This window comes from Helicoverpa armigera, chromosome 9 (assembly GCF_030705265.1).
Source record: "Helicoverpa armigera isolate CAAS_96S chromosome 9, ASM3070526v1, whole genome shotgun sequence".
NCBI classification, from domain to species: Eukaryota; Metazoa; Arthropoda; class Insecta; order Lepidoptera; family Noctuidae; genus Helicoverpa; species Helicoverpa armigera.
This window is the reverse complement of record NC_087128.1, coordinates 10,868,278-10,886,225: the sequence shown is the minus strand read 5'-3', so window position 1 is coordinate 10,886,225 and position 17,948 is coordinate 10,868,278. Positions and strand designations below refer to the sequence as shown.

Sequence of the window (17,948 nt, the reverse complement as noted above, 5' to 3'; positions counted from 1 at the left end):
TAGTTTAAGTTTTTATTTCGCAACAAGTGACAAAATGAAAGAAGGTTTGTTGAACACATTTTCTTGTTTATTTCCACATTCCTTAACTTGGTTAAAGATGACCACAAGTAAAGGGTGTGTTAAGAATAAGGGACTCAAAAAATAATCTTCAATAATAATTGCAAAACTTGGGATGAGACTTCTTACCTAGGGCCTAAGGTTTGTCTGTGATTGAGCACTGAAAATCTGTTGGTGACTCGGGGCACTCTGGCTTGCATGTGGTTGAGAGTTAGCTTGGAAAACCACCCTGAAATTGCAGTTAACTTCGCTTTGGTGAACCGAGACTGTTTGTTGCTATCTGCTAGAAATTAAAAACTGGCCATTTGTAAGAAGTTTTATTTCAGTTACTTAAAAAGTCCTGACCTTTGCTTTGCACCTTTGCTACACTCTCGACAATATTTTTATTTCTTAAAAATACATACATACATCATCATAATATCAACTACGTAATCGTTCTAAAATAACAGCTAATCCGTATCCATAGGTAGTTCCAAGTTTGGTTTTGGCAGTGATTGCAGAAGAATGGAAAGTTGACCCTCCAAAGGACCTGCTTGTTTCATTAGGTTTTTAATATTATTTTCAACTTGTAAAATATCTTGGCTGATTGTTTCCATGTTCTGTAAGAATAATTGAAGAGCAATAGGTTACTATGCTTATTAATTTTAACTACTAACTAAACTTTTTGAATCAATCCTTAATAACTGTTGGCTTACCTGTATAATTGAAGTGTACAAATTTTTTACATCTTTATCACTGTACCGCATGAAACCGCTTACATTTGACTCTGAATCTGATGGAGCAATTGAAGTCATATTCATGTATTTTACCTTATTTTCTGTTTTAAGATAATCAACAATGCTAACTTTGAATCGAACAGATTTTAATTAAAATTCAAAAACATTTTATTCCAGAGATTTCTACATAGTAAATATTGATCATACGTTTTATCGGTATCTCTTTTACTTTCATGCCTTTTCATAAGAGTAATCCGACTGTTTTGATTTTCTATGCTAAGGATTGAACTATTTTGATTTTGTTCTGGAACGCAAACTTTGGCAGTTGTCTTTTCGTTTAGTAATTTTATCAGAACTGATAGCTAGGAAAATATTATTGTTTACCATAATAATGATTTTAATTGCATTTTTATTAATTCATTCTATTATCTTGAGACATAGATTCTAATTCAAAAGCAATTACAATTTATTGTTGAACTCTTGAGCATCCAAATATTTATTTTAACAACATCCGTGTTCGATTTCTAAACATAACAAAATGTCAATGTCATCCGCTGCGGAAAGAATCGCCTGCATTGGAGAAAAGCCAATTTTTTTCGAAAATCGCTAATAAAAATTCACCGACAGTGAATTTTGTGTGAAAAACTCAAAATATTTTTCCAAAAAGTGTATGTTGTGGTGTTATGTAATATTCCTTCTGATAACTATCCCAATGGTAGGAAAAGAGCAAAAGTAAAAAATAACTGTACAAATAGCTTATTTAATAAAGCATCGTCGTAATACGTGTAACCGTGATTAGTTTACAAGAGAACTTTTTATATTGCCCTAGAATTATGCTGCTTGTTTTTATTAATTTTCTTTATTTTCACCTAGGTATTATTTTTGTTCTGCTTGCATATCTAATATTCTACATTTCTATAGTACAAATTGATCAGGAGAATAGGTATGCTTAAATCAGGATATATTTTCTTTGGGCTGTACGTTACTAAATATATTTTGGTTCTGTCCATATAGCAAAGCATGAACAACTGATTACATTTATTTTGCTTTGGTTCATCCAAAAAAAATGCTTTTTTTACATGATTTTTATCATTATCATGCCCATGCACTTCGCATAAAAATCACAATTCATTTTTCTAAATAGTTAAAAATATATTACCTTTCTTCCCATATCAAATCATTTATTTTCCAAAGAAATGTTTACAAGTATTTTGAAAAATGGCTTCGAGTGAAGCTCACTTGTATTCAAATCTGGTATTGTACAGTATTATTCAAGTAAGGGCTTATGATTCTTTGAAATTTCTCTATTTGTAGATTAATTTACAATAAAAAATGGTTAAAATCAATTTGATGACGGTATGATGATTTCTTACTGAATTATATTTCTTTTATACACTGGTAACAAAAGCATATAAACTCATTGTATACTCAACCTATTTGTATCCAGTTACTTATCCACAGCATTATCATTTACTTACTATCACTAATCATTCAGTTAGTATTACATGGAATAAACAATATCATCAACATTATATTTAGTTTTCGTTGAAATGAGTGTAAAAAATAATGTATTTCTATGTAATTTTTTTTTATAATTTATTTTTCTTATTTTCTATACTGTGGCTATATTAGTAAAATATAATGAAATAGTTATTCTGAGAAAATCTGTTGCATCTATAAATATCAATCAACTAATATGATTAAAATAACTGTCAGTGAATCCTTATGATAACAGTATCAGTAATCATGATACTTAGTGATTTGCTGAGAGTTGAATAGGCCGCATTAGTTGGCAGTAGGTCGACGGCGGCGGCGCCGGCCGGGCTGGCGTCGCGACGTCGCCGGCTCCCCGCCCCGCACTCGTCTTGCCACCCCTCACCCCCCCTGCGCGCCAGTCGCACTGTCCCTTCATACTAAATACCTCTCTTGCTCCTGCATCTTAAGATTTTATTAGCTTTAGAGATTTTTCCAACGCGTTATTGCGCGGTTATTGTTTTGTTGCATATCAATTGAGCTTATGAAGTTCAAAATCACGCAGCTTCCACATTCTTTCGTTCAGCTCTATTTCTATCATATTCAAGTTACTCTTTATAACAAACTTTCAGTAAATTAAAAAACAAAAACAATGTGTAACTAAATCGCGTGATCGAGGAGACATGTCTGAGGAACATGACGTGGAATGTCCTATGGAAGACGAGAAACAGACGGACGAGAGCGAGGACAAAGTGGTCGAAAATGACGAAGTAGGCGACAAACCAGTTGACGAGAATGCCGAAGACTGTCGAACGACGGTTAATACCGAAGAACCAAGTGCCAACACTTCCAAAGATGACAGTGCCATAGATGCCATAGACAAAGAAACGCTGAGTAGCGAGGTGGATGAAAAAAAGGATGTATATGGTGCCAACGAGAGGACGACGCCGTCGTTGACCTGGACGGCGGAGGGCAACGAGTTCAAGATATCATGGAGCCTGCCGGAAGGAACTGCTACAGAGTTCGACTACATCGCACTATGCTGCATAGGTATGTTTTATATTTATCTAATTTTATTTGATCCACCAATCAATAAAATTGTATTCTAGTCGCATCTTCGTCTAAAATTTTACCGAAATAAGCTATCATAAACATAAGAATTCAACACTAAAGAGTATGTACCTCACGATTTGACCTTACTATCAGATGCATACGCAACTTTTATACTCGCTAGAAAAATACCTTTCATACCAATTCAATATTCAATCCACAAAATAAATTGAGGTACATACTACGAGCGCCAGACACGCGACTTGAGTCGGAAGATGTCAAAATTTCGCCGGTTCGTGACTACTGCAGGCCAATCACTAAAGGCTCAAATATTCCATTTTATTAAGAATGTCGGAACTTGCAGGATATATTAAAATGCCATGACGTGCTACCTCTAGCTCTCGAGTTCCGAGTAAACGAGGGCGAGTCCGGAGAAACAGTAGTTTATGAATATAAAATCAATATCGTCACGATAGATATATTTATCGATTACGTATTAGGAATCGGCGATAGGCCAGCGGATCAAAAATGTTAGTATAGTGTAATATCGATTGCGGTTTTCGATTCGCGTGGGTGTTAACTGCATGTAATTGCATCTAAGTTACATAATGGTAGCACTGCCTTGTTTTATGGCCGTGTCACGCAAACGAGTTGTGCTTTTTCTAGGTCTCACAGCTAAACACTATAAATTATATTTCGATTTCTAGACTTATTAGGAATACTGGATTCTACAATGTGGCAGCAAGTGCCTGATACGCTAGATTTTACTTTGAAAACAGCATGGAAATTTACTCAATGAATGTTTAAATTTAGTCGCAGGAGCCTTGGTATCGTTCATTGAGCCGTTTTCATTCATATCCAGTGGTAGTTTGTTAGCTAACCACGTTGAAGTGAGTCATGGCTCCCTAGCTAGTTAATTTGAAAGCGATACATTTCGCTAATTGGGTATGTTAGACACCTGACACCTACATTGTTGATTGTTTCTCGTATTCTGTAGCTACTCTTGTTTCCGGAGCGGGGAAACTATTGAAATTACTAAGTATTACTACTAAGGAATTTCGGGAGACAAATTAAAAGCGTGTTACCGATTCTGAGGTACTTTTAATTGTAAAAAAACTAATCTACTGTCTGACCCATCTCGGCGCGACATCTCCGGTGGGGCGACTTATCTACCTAAGTTCTTAAAATTATAGTCAGCACATTATACATGTGTGCGTACAGACTTAATCTAGGGCCGAAGGCTGGGTGGTCACCATAGCTCCTCCGACCTTAAGAGGAAAATTATCGGGAGAATCGATTTTAGATTGGTTCCGATAATTTTTCTTGAAACACGTGTATTTCAGCAATTTGAGCCGAACAACATAAACGGAAAATACAAAAATACTTAAAATAACTAAACCTAAGGTCACGTACACCAAGGACGCACTGAAGCTACTGTCCCTTTATCAAAAACACTTTCGATCACTTCACTATGTTTTAACGAATACGCCATATATTTCACTTCGTCTAGATTTATGCCCTTCATATCAAGTGCACGTGTACTGGATAGCTGTGCGTTAGTGCGTAACTGAGGTAAGGCGATGATTGGTACTCTTTTCACCACATCGGACTCTATGAAGATACGATGATTAATGTGTATGCCATGAATCTCCACCTCACAGGGTTCTTCGATGGTCATCAGGTAAGTACCAAATACCAATTGTCTACTGGTCTCATCCTTGCATCGTTCTGTTAGTGTGGTCTTCTCTTCACTATACAGGATCCAGTTGTTGTTAGCGACTTGTTGGACTCTGACCTGTTCGATTTCTATTGGATGTTGTTTGCAAAGGGTAAGGTCGTTTTCGAAATTCATAAGCTGTTCGACACAGGTAAGTTCATAGAAGGGGATCCTGTTGTCTGCAGTGCAGAGGAAGCGAGCACCGGCAGAGAATGGTCTACACGGTATTGCGATTGGTGAGTATCTATTTTCTTTCGCCAATAGGTAAGGGTATTTGGGGAAAATAGCTAGGGTCTTATTTTCGGTGTCATGGAAAATTGGTAGGGAGTAAATCTTATAATAGTTATAAGTAACATTATCGGTAAGTGGTATCTCCATTATAAACGTTATTTGATTACTTTTAATAAATGATTTAACACATATAATCTCTTCTATTTTTAACAAGTTCGCTTCGGCGGGAGGATATATTAAGCTTTCATATTCGGATATTAATTTAAGATGATATAAAAGTTCTGAAGAATTAACAATTGATTGATGTAAAATAGAGACTCTGCTTAATGCAAGTGCAGTTTCGATTTCACTTAATCTAATAAATATAGTACGAAAGTTACTCATGAAAACATTGAACAACCCAGTTAAGTACGTCAGAAAAATCCAACTATTTTGCTGAGCAGTTAAATCTTTAATTAATGTTTCAATTTTAGTTAACCTGTTATGGAAGTTAATTGTATTCTGTTCAATAGTTTCAGTGGCATTAATAAAACTGTCAAACATTTTAGAGACCAATGTTAACCTTTTAGATATAGTGATTTGACCTTGATTCAATTTAGAAATGAGATTATCATACTTCAACGCATCATCATGATCCAAATTACCGGTAACAATTTTATAATAGAGCCCAGTGGATTAATGAGTCCTCGTTTAGATCGTTTGGATGGTATAAGCTGTTGGTATTTTTCTACAGTTAAATCACGTATGGAATCTGTATGCATTTTAATAGTCATAATTTCTTGTGAGTATGATGCATTCCAATCAATTAAATTACAAAGCGCTTGATAGTTGGTAGAGATGTAGTTAAGGTCAGTATAAATTTGATCTAGGCTGATGATCTTTACAATAGTCCACTGATCAGTTTGGAAATATGCATGACCTTGTTTCACCGGTAAAACTCCTGGATTACCTTCAAGATTTTGCAGATGAAGGGCCAGCGACAGCATCGTGACTGTCATCAATAATATGCCGCACCTGTGGAGGACGTTTTATATTTTTAATAGGAATTTTGGTATCCCTTTCTCCTATTTTTATAGGTAAAATATTTTTATCTGCTTTGCCTGTTACTACAGCTTTTATATATCGGGGCTTATCCTTACTTTTACGCTTATTTATGTCTTTACCGAAAACAATTTCTCCTTTTTTAAACTTTATTTCACCTTCACCACCCTTACTCTCTATTCTTTTCTTTAATATTAACCATTTTGTCTGCTAAGTGTTCGTATAATGTTTTATTCTTTTGCATGATCTTTTACTAATTTTTGGAAATAACGTTTTTCTAATTCTATGCTAAACGGACTGCTTGAGTCGGTATGTCCGAAGACAACTTCAAATGGTGCAAGTTCAGTGACTGAGTGAATAGTGTGATTGTATGCCAGAACAGAATAAGTCATAACCGAAGCCGCATCAGTACATTGTTTTTCGTATTTGGCCAGTCTGTAAATTTCTATTATAGTGGAGTGGAACCTCTCAATAAGACCCATTGAATTGGGGTTATTAGGGGTTCCAATGTGGAAATCAATTTTATGTAAATTCAAAAATTCCTTAATTAGTTCATTATTAAATTCGGTTCCGGGGTCTGAGCTTATTCTTCTGGGTGTACCGTAATACGAAAAATATTTCATCAGTGCTCTAGTTACTTCGGGAGTTGATTTTCCTGAGTTTCGATTGCCTGACCTAATTTGCTAAATGCGTCAATTATAGTTAAATAAGTTTTACCTTCTATACTAAAAAGATCTATAAATAGCTCTTGAAAAGGCGCGTCTTGGGTTTGTGTTAGTTGTAATATAGGTTTGATGGGTTTCCTATCATATTTCATTCTACGGCACCCATCGCAACTGTTTATGACGGCTGTTACAGTTTCCTGCATTCTATTCCAATAATAATTTCTACGGAGCCTAACTAGCGTTTCTTTTATGCCTCTATGACAGGTCTTTCCTTCATGGTGTTTAAGTATAAGTGCCTTTTGCTCTCCTTCATCTTCTACAAAATAACTCTTTCTGTACATTCAAATAGGTTAATAGTTCCCTTTCTGAATAGTTCAATTATTATATTGCTAAATAGTTTCCGATGTTCATTCTCCTCAAAATAAATGAAATATTTTAATTTTGGCTGTATGTATTCCTTTAAAAAGTCCTTTACTAATTGCGGATTATCTTTTGGCAGGAAAACTTCTAATATCTTTTGTTTGTCACGTGACAGGTTCTTAACATGCATTTGATTTTTAAACCATGAAAATATTAAGATTTGATTCGGCTTGGTGTCGATCGCCTCATGTAAAATAGGTATACCGGTTGATTCTAATTCTACAGCGGAATGAACGGTTTCGTTCGACTTACTGGACACTGATCGTATTGGATACTCATTTGTATCGTAGTGAACTTCTCTAATATTGTCGGAAAAATCTATAGGACTACAGGTCATAGTTCGACTAGAATCAGATATCGTTACTGTTGATGAACCTTTACTATCTGCACATTCATTTAGATTTTTATCTTCCTTCTCATCAATATTAACTGCTAGAGACTGATTTTCGTCGTCTGTGAGTAAGGCATTGATTTTATTCTGGACAGAGCGTCTGCATTTGTATTTTGTTTGCCGTTTTGTGAATTAAATCAAAGTCGTAATCTTGCAAACGTAACCGCCAACGTGTGAGTTTGCTACTAGGGTCTTTAAGAGATTGGAGCCAAGTTAAGGGACGGTGGTCAGTATATATATAGAATTTTCTACCGTACAGATAGGGCCTAAAATGCTTTACTGCCCACACTATAGCGAGCAGTTCACGTTCGATGGTACTATAACGTGATTCTGTATCACTGAGGGTACGACTAGCATACGCAATGGGCTTGTCACTGCCAATCTGTCCTTGTGACAGCACAGCGCCTAGAGCGACATTGGATGCGTCGGTCGTCAGTATAAATGTTTTGTCATAGTCAGGGTATTGTAACAGTGGGGCATGTGTCAGGAGTTCCTTGCATTTGTTAAATGCGTCTATGTATTTCTGGTCAATAACAATTTTGTTGCGCTTTTTTAAGCAGGCTGTCAATGGTTGAGTAATTTTTGCAAAATCTTTTATAAAACGTCTGTAGTAACCTACAAGTCCAAGAAAGCTCTTAATCTCTGTCGTTGTCTTTGGTAACGGGTAATTCAATACAGCGTTTATTTTGTCGTCATTAGGCTTTAGCCCGTCTTTAGTTATAGTGTGTCCAAGGTAGAGCACTTCTTTGCGTAAAATTCAGATTTGTCTAATTGAATTTTCATGTTAGTTGTTCTAAGTCGGTCAAATACAATTCTTAATTTATTTATCATTTCGTCAAGGCTATTTCCGTAAATTATTATGTCATCCAAGTATACCATGCAGTGGAGTCCTTGCAGACCACGCAAAATATTATCCATGGTCCGTTGGAAGGTAGCAGGAGCGGTTTTAAGTCCAAACGGCATTCTGAGAAACTCAAAATGGCCATTTTGCGTCGAAAAGCTGTCTTCTGTCTATCCTTCTCTTCTACTTCTATTTGGTGGTAGCCGCTTGCTAGATCCAATGTGGTGAAGTACACACTCTTTCCTAGTTTGTCGAAAAGGTCATTAATATTAGGTAGGGGGTATTTGTCGTCTATGGTTATGTCATTCAGTCGTCTGTAGTCTATTACCATCCTGTATTTAATTTCACCAGACGCATCCTTCTTTTTAGGGACAAGGTGAACTGGAGCACTCCAAGGGAATGAGATTCTTGTATAACATTTTCATGAAGTAATTTTTCTACCTGATTATTTATTTCGTTTTGGATGAAAGGTGCCTGTCTATAGGGTTTAATGTATATAGGATCTTCATTTTGGTACGTATGTGATGTTTAACCTGATTAGTAAACGTAAGGGGGATTTGGTCACAGTAGAATATGTCCTTATATTCCCTACAAAGTGCATAAATTTTCTCACGTTCTTCGCCATTGGTATGATCGAGTCTTAATTTATCTAAATTTTCTTCAAGTAATTTGTCAATTTCTAGAGGAGTATTGGTCGTAGTAAAATTAATGTTGTATTCTGTATTTTCATATGGCGTTACTGTGAAAGGTTGGCAAATAGTCAGTTGTTTTGGGCAATCTGAAGTGTTTTGAATTACTGTAAATGCGTATCCACTATCACAGTTTACTAAAGCACTAGGCATTCGTAGTCCATTTCGAAATTCTTGGTAGTCAAGAATAGCGTCACCTGAATATTGATCTACTGGCAATTTAAATCGTTGTTCTGAACGTGGCTGTACAGTAATTTTATAATTTAAATTATTATTGATTATTGGAATACAAGTGGAATTCGTTTTAAGATTCGTTCTTTTAGATCAATAATTGCACCTAATTGCTGTAAAAGGTCGTTACCTATAAGCCCGTCATACCGTGGATCTACTTCGTATACATAGAACTTATGCCAATCGTCACTAACAAAGGTAGGTAGAAGAGGAATTTCTATTACTTCATTATGTCTACTAGTAGCATGAGTACTAACCACCTGAAAATTTTCATTACGTATATAGTCGTAAAAATACTCATATGCTTTTGTAGGACCAATGAACGATCTCATACTACCAGTATCTATCATCATTTTGCGTCTATCTCTTCTACATAAATATACGGTAGCTCTAAATTAGAGTCAAAATTTAATTCTAAGATTTCTTGTCCGTCGAGGCACTCTCCTGAAAATCCAGTGCCTGAATTTCATTTTCTGATTGTAATTCATAGTCAACATGAGTCTCGTCATGATAATTAATTTCATTTGAGTCACCATAATAGTCATCGTCATAGTTAGAGTAATAGTTATTGTAATAAGGCTCATAGTCGTCAGCAGACAATTCATTTAAATTGAAACCTTGTGGTACATTCGATTTAGGTTGGGCTGTTCGCATAGACACATCAGTAGTTTGCGTTTGAGGTTTTAGTATTTGTGGGGTATTAGAATTATTGGGGGATTTGTAACCAAACTGCTGAGGTTGCAACGGTTTATAGCCAAACTGTGGCGGTGGCCTGTATCCTAATTGTTGGGGTGGCCTGTACCCAAATGGTTGAGGTGGCCTATACCCGAATTGTTGAGGTGGCCTGTACCCGAATTGTTGGGGTGGCCTGTACCCAAATTGTTGAGATTGGGGTAAGTACCCAGGCTTGGGGCGTGATGTTAATGCATTTGGTAATTGACCTTGGGGCTGATTGAATTTATTCTGTGGAATACCGAAATTAAATTTAGGTGTGGTAATATTATTTGGCAATAAAGGTTTGTATCCGCTGGCGTCATTACCAATTTTGATCCGAAACTGCTAGATTGACCGTAAATGCGATTCCTAGTATTATACTGCTCTAAGAAATTAACTTCCTCAAGTACTATACTCAAGGCCGCTTCTAAACTAGAGGGTGCCTTAAGCCTTACAATACGAACCATATTCTCTGGGAGATTGTATAAGAACACATTCAAGGCCGTATTGTTATAAATAATTGTCTTTGCACTCTTCAAATCAGTATCCTCAATCATGTTGACCTTGGACATCAATAATGATCGAACACTTTGGATTCTATTACAAAATTCTAAATAACTTTCACCGGATTTAATTTTTAAGGATTCTAATTCGATATTAATGCACGCTTCGCTACGCGGGTCTCCAAAATGTTGAATAAGTAGATCTTTAAAAGCAGACCATGTCACAATATCTTCACGTTCTGATAAGAGCGCTGCGGCGTCATCTCTCAATCGACTAGTTAAAACATTATAAACGTAAAGATTTTGTTCGTGGCTACCCTTATATCGGTCAAGGACATACTGACACTTTCGCAAATAAAGATTTAACTGTCTTTATCACCATTATACAAAGGTATTAATTGAATAATTTCTTTGGGTATTTGTTCAATAGTCACTGAAGTCATCATGTTCACAGAGTAGAGAACGGAACAGATAAAACAATTCGTGAGAGTACAATTGACTATGCTATGAAACACACAAGATAACACAATTCAAACATAACACACGTAAATCAGAAAATAATTAGACGCAAAATGTATGTAATAGTTTAGGTAATAAAATTAAAAATATTAATGTATAAAATATATATTTTTTTTATATTAGGTGTAGAATTACATACACTTTACTTATTACTTTTAATAAAACACATTTATAAAAATATCAATGCAAAGAATACACTTGAGATAACAATTAATTGGCGTCTCTGAAAGTTTAACTACTCTATGTCGGTTCTATTTATAGAACACAATGAGATAAGCCAATAATCTAAATGAACACGTTATAATGAGAGAGGTTTAATCTCAAAATAATGTAGGTATTAAGTATTGGGGGATAGAGGAACATGGATTGGCGAAAAAATCACTCACCAGCCAGCTGCTACTCTCATCCTTGGTATTCCTTTGTTTGCCCACACGCACCAAGAGTAATTTATTTGGTTCGTCGGATTTCACTCGTCCTTAAATTCCCACAGCTATCGTGCAGCTCGTCCTCGAGACACGCGACGAATTTAAAACCGCGAAGAATTTAGGAATATAACAGCGAAATCCTACCGGCTGCGCCACTCTTGTTTCCGGAGCGGGGAAACTATTGAAATTACTAAGTATTACTACTAAGGAATTTCGGGAGACAAATTAAAAGCGTGTTACCGATTCTGAGGTACTTTTAATTGTAAAAAAACTAATCTACTGTCTGACCCATCTCGGCGCGACATCTCCGGTGGGGCGACTTATCTACCTAAGTTCTTAAAATTATAGTCAGCACATTATACATGTGTGCGTACAGACTTAATCTAGGGCCGAAGGCTGGGTGGTCACCATAGCTAGCTTCTTTAAATGTCATCTATTTATAGACTGTTTATTTTTTACAATAAAACTCGCCATAAAAGCTTCGACAGGTTCTAAAAATACTTTTGTCAACTAAGCATGTAAGAGTCCAAGTTTTGGCGAAACCGTATTCTCTAAACTTAACTTTAAGATAATTCCCACAGAAAAAAAGACAAATACCATGGTAGCTCAGGTTTTGTTCACAATAAGAGCAACGCGTACTTGTACCGCGTACCTAATTGGTTGTCGTTAGCCAGCCCGTAGAGACAGTGTTATATTACTCGCAGCACGGCGCGGATTGGTGTTATAACTGTATACAGGCTGCGGCAACGGTCATTGAATTAATTGACAACAGGAAGCGGTGTGAGTAATCGACCTACCCCCCTGTAGATGCTATCACTTCCAGGAAAGTGTGCTTTGTGGATACCAACTATAATAAGGAAGATAAAACTAGTATAAAAAGAGCGTCAGCCAATCTGCTGCAAATTATCCCGATCTCTGCAATTTTATTTGCTGTGGTAAAAGGTTCTTTGATCCGGATTATACAAGTCGATCGGATTAACAGCTGCTTTAGCGGCAAGGCTCTTTTGCAATAAATTAGGTGCTATTATGACTTGAGATACTTTTGGGATAAAAATGGCATCAGTTGTTTATCTACTTAATATTTATCATGATAAATATTAATCTATAATAGGGAAATATTAAAACTAGGTATCAAAATATTCATCCGCATCGCTGTCAGCTGGGATCGTGCCCAAAAGGCTGGCTGCATTGCCACGCTGGATGGCAATGCATATCCTTTGACCGAAGTATAGGCCAGCCCTTTGGTCACGAGTGGACTCCACTAATCGCTTACTAATTTCTCGAAATAGTCTGTGGGCACTTGGGCCCCATGGTCCCAGGGTTTCAACCCCAAACGGCTCAAAAATGCAATCATATAAAATTCTTGATAAGCTTGCCTGCTTTGATTACTATGGCTTGCGAACAAAATAAAAATGTAGAGTCTTAATTTTTAAAGTGTATAATTACTCCTTAAAAGTAATAACAGTTGTTTTGATGACATACATTACACAAAGTCAGTCCGTATATTTTGCTCTGTCAGGGTAAAATTAATCCGATTTCAAAGGAACTTACGATCGATAAGTTTTACTTAGAAAGTTACAAAATCGGTGTCTTGCAGTTTGAAATCGTGTTGAGCTGTGAGGGAAATATGGTCTACAACAACCATTTCAAATATAATATCAAGCAGCTGAATGTTATCGAATCGAATATTTAATCTCAGGTTTTCCCCAAGGATCTATTTTAGGTCATACATCTATAGTTATCTTTAAATCCAGATTAATGATCGTCTCCCTAGTTCATTAATTCTGAAGGAGGGTTCCGAATCTCTTCTTGACTATAGACTACATGAACCTTCACTTTTCGTTTATCATAGGTCAATGTTGTGCGAGTCTGTTTTAATGAAATACATTTCTTCTTTGCGGTGTAGATTTATGTTTTCCACTTAATAAAAGGTCTTCATTCAAACCAATCAAATGGTTGTATCTCCTCTACGTCTTTTTTTATAAAACGACATTATATTCTTTTTCAAAGTGTAGAATACTGATTCTTACTCAATTTTCACTTTTAATTGATGCTCTTGCATTTTTTAACTGGTTTTACGTGCAATAAAAATAATTTACTACGCAGTCTTGGAAGCTTACTAGTCGGTAGGTGTGGGTATTATACGACAATAATTGCGTAGAGTGTAATATAATAGTTAATTAGCAATAACTGTGTGGGATTACATTTATAAGGTCTTGTATCGGTAGTTATACTGCTGTTAATGTGAGATTTAGTTTATGGGATATTATAAATTGCATATCAAATAAATAATCGCCTATCAATAAATACTCATCATTTATATTCTTTTTTACATCAAATAACTTACTTCACTACTAATAAACTAAATGTTTAACAAAACTCAAACTGCAGATAATTCGAAATTATACATCAATATGACATTACTTTTTTCCTTATAATGCAATACAGTTAAATTTATTATTGTACAAAAATACTACATACAAGCATTAAATACTGACTGCACAGCAAATTATCCATATTTCATAGCAAAATAACTATCCCAGTCGCATATTAACCAGTAAGTACAACAAAACCTGTTCATCATGTTTGTCTTAATTTTCAAGAAGCCATGCTCGGCAAATTTAATGATTATTATAACAAAAAAATCCTGTCACATTGCATTATTTCCAAAAGCAGAACAAATTAACTGAAATCTCATTCAGCGTACTATGAAGATGGTAGAATTTTATTTAGATTCAATTTATTTAGCAAATTGCCATTTGCAATTAAAAAACATTGTTTTAAAAATTGAAGCTAGTAACGAAAACGAATCGCTGCAAAAGCGACTCCACGTAGTCTTGTTTGCCCTACCCCTAGAGTGCAATTCAAAACCGCGTAGGCGCGGAGGGGCGACGCGGCCTGCGAGCTGAGGCGCAGGTAGTTGTAACGCTCGCCGACGCGGCTGAGGCTGGCCGGCTCTGCCGGCCCGTAAGCCGAAGCTGCGGTGGTGAGCGTGAAAACCATCTGCGACGATAAGCTCGCATGGGAACGCCGGAGCCCCGCAGCGCCGGAGCCGTGACAGAAGCCATGCTTGCTGCATGTTGCATGCTTACTCCCATGTTACATGCTTCATACAGGAAAATAAAAATTCCAAAACTATGCCAAAAGATGATTCTGACTATAAACATTCTGAAATATCATAGTTCTGCCTTTTAATGACTACTTATATGAAATGTATGCCAAAAGGAAGTACTGACAATGACTAAAAATGCACCTGCCCCAATTTTCTTATGAACTATATGTGCAAGCATATCATCGGACTTGCGATCCGACATAAGTACGTGGCGCCACCTGCAGAAGCTAAAAATGTGCCTATTGGGCAAAAAAAGAAGCGTGCCTCGCCCCGCGAAAGCAAGACCCGCTTAAATAATTCAATAAATTACAATTTTGTATTTAATTTTATATTTTTTTGCTGATCTCATTATGTGGTAATTAATAAATAATAAGATGACAGTGACTAATAAAATGATGTTTTATTCAGAAAAACTGCTGTAAATAATATAAAAATAGAAGCTATATTTAAAAGAAAAAGAGTAAACATGTATAATGTGCATTAAGATTGTTAGCTGTGCATTTATGAAAAAGCTTTTGCTTTAGGAAAAATCGCTGTACGCTGCGAAAATAAATTGTAGTGTGTTTAGTGATATTTTGAGTTGAATATTTTGCTGTGCAATCAGTAATTTTGATGGGAATTCGGAATCTTATTGCATAGAAAAAGGATATTTTTTGATTTGCGTTTAAATACTACCCTTAGTTTATTATCTTCTGATTTACCGTCAGTTGCACAAGGCTCCATTAAAGTTAAAGCTTCATTAAATCTATTACTGACAATTTTTTTCTTGTTGACAAAGAAAGAGTCAGCAATCGTTTAAAGAAGCTTTAACTTGAATGGAGCTTTGTGCAACTGACGGCTACAAATGGCTAATATCTTTAAGGACTTGCCATGCCTGCTCTTATGAAAGCTACCCCTATTCCGTTAATTAGGCGACATTCACATTAGCACGACCTGTTATTGCCATGCCCATGAACAAGCGATGCAGTTTCAGTTTACTGTTTATTTAAACGTAATTAGCCAACAAGTTAGCTCGCTATGTGTTAGAAGTTTTATTTTTCCACTTTTAAAACCCGACGCTTAGCCTTTTAAGGGAACGTTGACTTGGATTACCACTTGGGTTGCATGTTAAGGCTATTAATTTAATGTTTGCAATAATGTTTAGCTATCTTATTATTTGCATCTTTAAGTACCTAGTCCGGTTTCCGTTACCAGTCTCCTCAGATTAGCTGCTATAACAGTTTTTCAGTTGGGCAATTATCTTGAACAAGTGTTATTGTCAGTTCTAAATCTTTTGTTTACTTCTTTGCCGCTAAGACACGTTTAAACGATGATGACGCTTCCAATGACGTGTCTTACCTAAGGTCATCTCATAGTCTACGTGTGAACCAGTTGGAGGGCGCCAAGCAGTCTCACGCGAGGTTTAAAAGTTTTGTTCCTTGTATAAGCTAGGAGTGACAGATAAACGAAAAGTCAAGGATAAAATAAAACGATCACGTATTCATTGGTTGGATGCAATAAAAACCGCTGTTACTGTCGTGCAACCACGACAGCACAAAATTATTAGTGAGGAACATGTACATTGTTATTTTTGACTAAACCTCTACGCCGAAAATTGTGAGATCATCACACGCCATGCGCATGATAATGTCGTCTTCAGCGAAATAAAAAGCAATAAGAATCGCAATAAAGTGAAGCAACGCAGGGCACGTGCGATGCAGCCACTCAGTTACATCATAAACCGCTTGTGCCCTGTGCTTAGAGCCTTTCACCGGCACTGTTGCTTGTCATTTTCTTACTTGCAAAGCCATTATTGCTGTAAATCCGTCGGTGGCGCAACGGGATCTGATTTCAAGTCACCGTTTTATACGTAGCGGTTTTAATCGTGATACAACGATAAAATTGTCGCCATTTATTATGAACACCAGCAATGTCGATCTTTATGGAGTCTATCGCTAGCCATCAGCTCCGTCTTTAATTCAGTGTTATCTGAATTATGCACATGTGTCCTCCATAATGCAAATCCGACTGTCGAATTTCTCCTGACTTTCGCCGGTTCTGTAGTGGCATTAATTGTGTCAGGTCGCTGTCGCAATTGTGCACACGTATGACCGGTCGTATTGACAAAGACTGTTATTGTGTATTCATTGCTGTGTGCAGTAAAATTCTCCAAATTGCTACTTACGTTGTGCGGTTCCCAAAAACCGGTGTTTCGGCAAGAACAGGAAGCTCGGAGGGTTTTCTTTGCATTTCAATGAGTTCGATGTCGAAATGGTTACTTACAAGTTCGGTGGTGAGGCCGGCGGTACACGCTGCGCTAGGCCGCCACAGGCCGCAGGTCACCACTCCGACTTGGTAATCGCATGAATGAGCCTATGGGTCAGGCCCCCGCGCCTCCGGTCCCCGCCACTCGATTTGTGAATGAAGCCCCCACCGGCGCGTGCCGCGCTCTCGCCGCTCACGTTCAGTCGCGCCGCGCGCCCTCCATGAACGCGCTAACACGCGAGCGCATGCTCGTGCGTACATTTTGACGTTTTCAAATTTAAAATCGTACGTGTTTTGTCTGTGAAGTTTGACTGACAGTTAACTTTAAGTGAAAATTACTTTCCTGCTGTTTCTGTTGCGATGCTATTTCCGCAGTGAGACGCTGGACTCTTACTATAAGAAAACCAACCTTCGGGAAAGCCAGCAACGGTAGTCATAGTTTGACATATACGGTGAGTAAGTCGTTACGAATTTTTCTTTCATTCATTACTATTGCTAGGTTATCGAGCAATAGCAAAGGTGACACGTAGGCTTTAGGCTTATTAAACGAAAAATACGCTTGTGGGCCGGCTTGTAGGTGGGGTGCCCACGTAGTTTTAATTTGTAGGTGTAGTACGCCATCGTGTCTTCTTGATATCTGGCACAAAAGCTTGAGCAATAAGTGTTATAATATAATACAAATATGGGAATACAACGATACATTAATTTAAATAGTATATTCATTCATATTGCTTATCTATGTGTACCGACTAGAACTCGCCTCTAATAGCTTTCCTGTAATTAAGTACTTTAGTTATCACGAACATTTAGATACGTCCGGAATAGATATTTCTCATTGCTCTGGGGAAATTATATGTTTTCAATTAAATTGCAATTTCTATTCGAGTCTAAAGTGTGGGTTTGTGGACG

At 36.7% G+C, this 17,948-nt stretch overlaps 1 protein-coding gene and 2 long non-coding RNA genes across 7 annotated transcripts in view; 1 reads left to right on the top strand and 2 right to left on the bottom strand.

Annotated features, from left to right (window-relative positions):
- Positions 1-359: 359 nt before the first annotated feature.
- LOC135117266 (uncharacterized) lies at positions 360-972 on the bottom strand. The gene is made up of 2 exons (XR_010276755.1): positions 753-972; positions 360-656 (listed from the first exon to the last, which is right to left on the bottom strand). It is a non-coding gene; the product is annotated as an uncharacterized LOC135117266 (long non-coding RNA).
- Positions 973-1,309: 337 nt separating this feature from the next.
- Positions 1,310-17,948, top strand: part of Hecw (Hecw ubiquitin protein ligase) — a 101,996-nt gene continuing 85,357 nt past the window's right edge. For 2 of the 5 annotated variants that reach the window (XM_064036346.1, XM_064036342.1), the window contains exons 1-2: positions 1,314-1,488; positions 2,879-3,296. In XM_064036346.1, the coding sequence (XP_063892416.1) occupies positions 2,930-3,296 (367 nt within the window). In that variant the 5' untranslated portion in view covers positions 1,314-1,488; positions 2,879-2,929. Of the gene's footprint in view, positions 1,506-2,878; positions 3,297-17,177; positions 17,492-17,948 lie in introns of those variants that run through there. The other 3 variants (XM_064036344.1, XM_064036345.1, XM_064036348.1) reach the window with 3 other exon arrangements.
- Positions 4,378-12,107, bottom strand: LOC135117293 (uncharacterized). Its single transcript, XR_010276775.1, has 2 exons — positions 11,645-12,107; positions 4,378-6,258 (listed from the first exon to the last, which is right to left on the bottom strand). It is a non-coding gene; the product is annotated as an uncharacterized LOC135117293 (long non-coding RNA).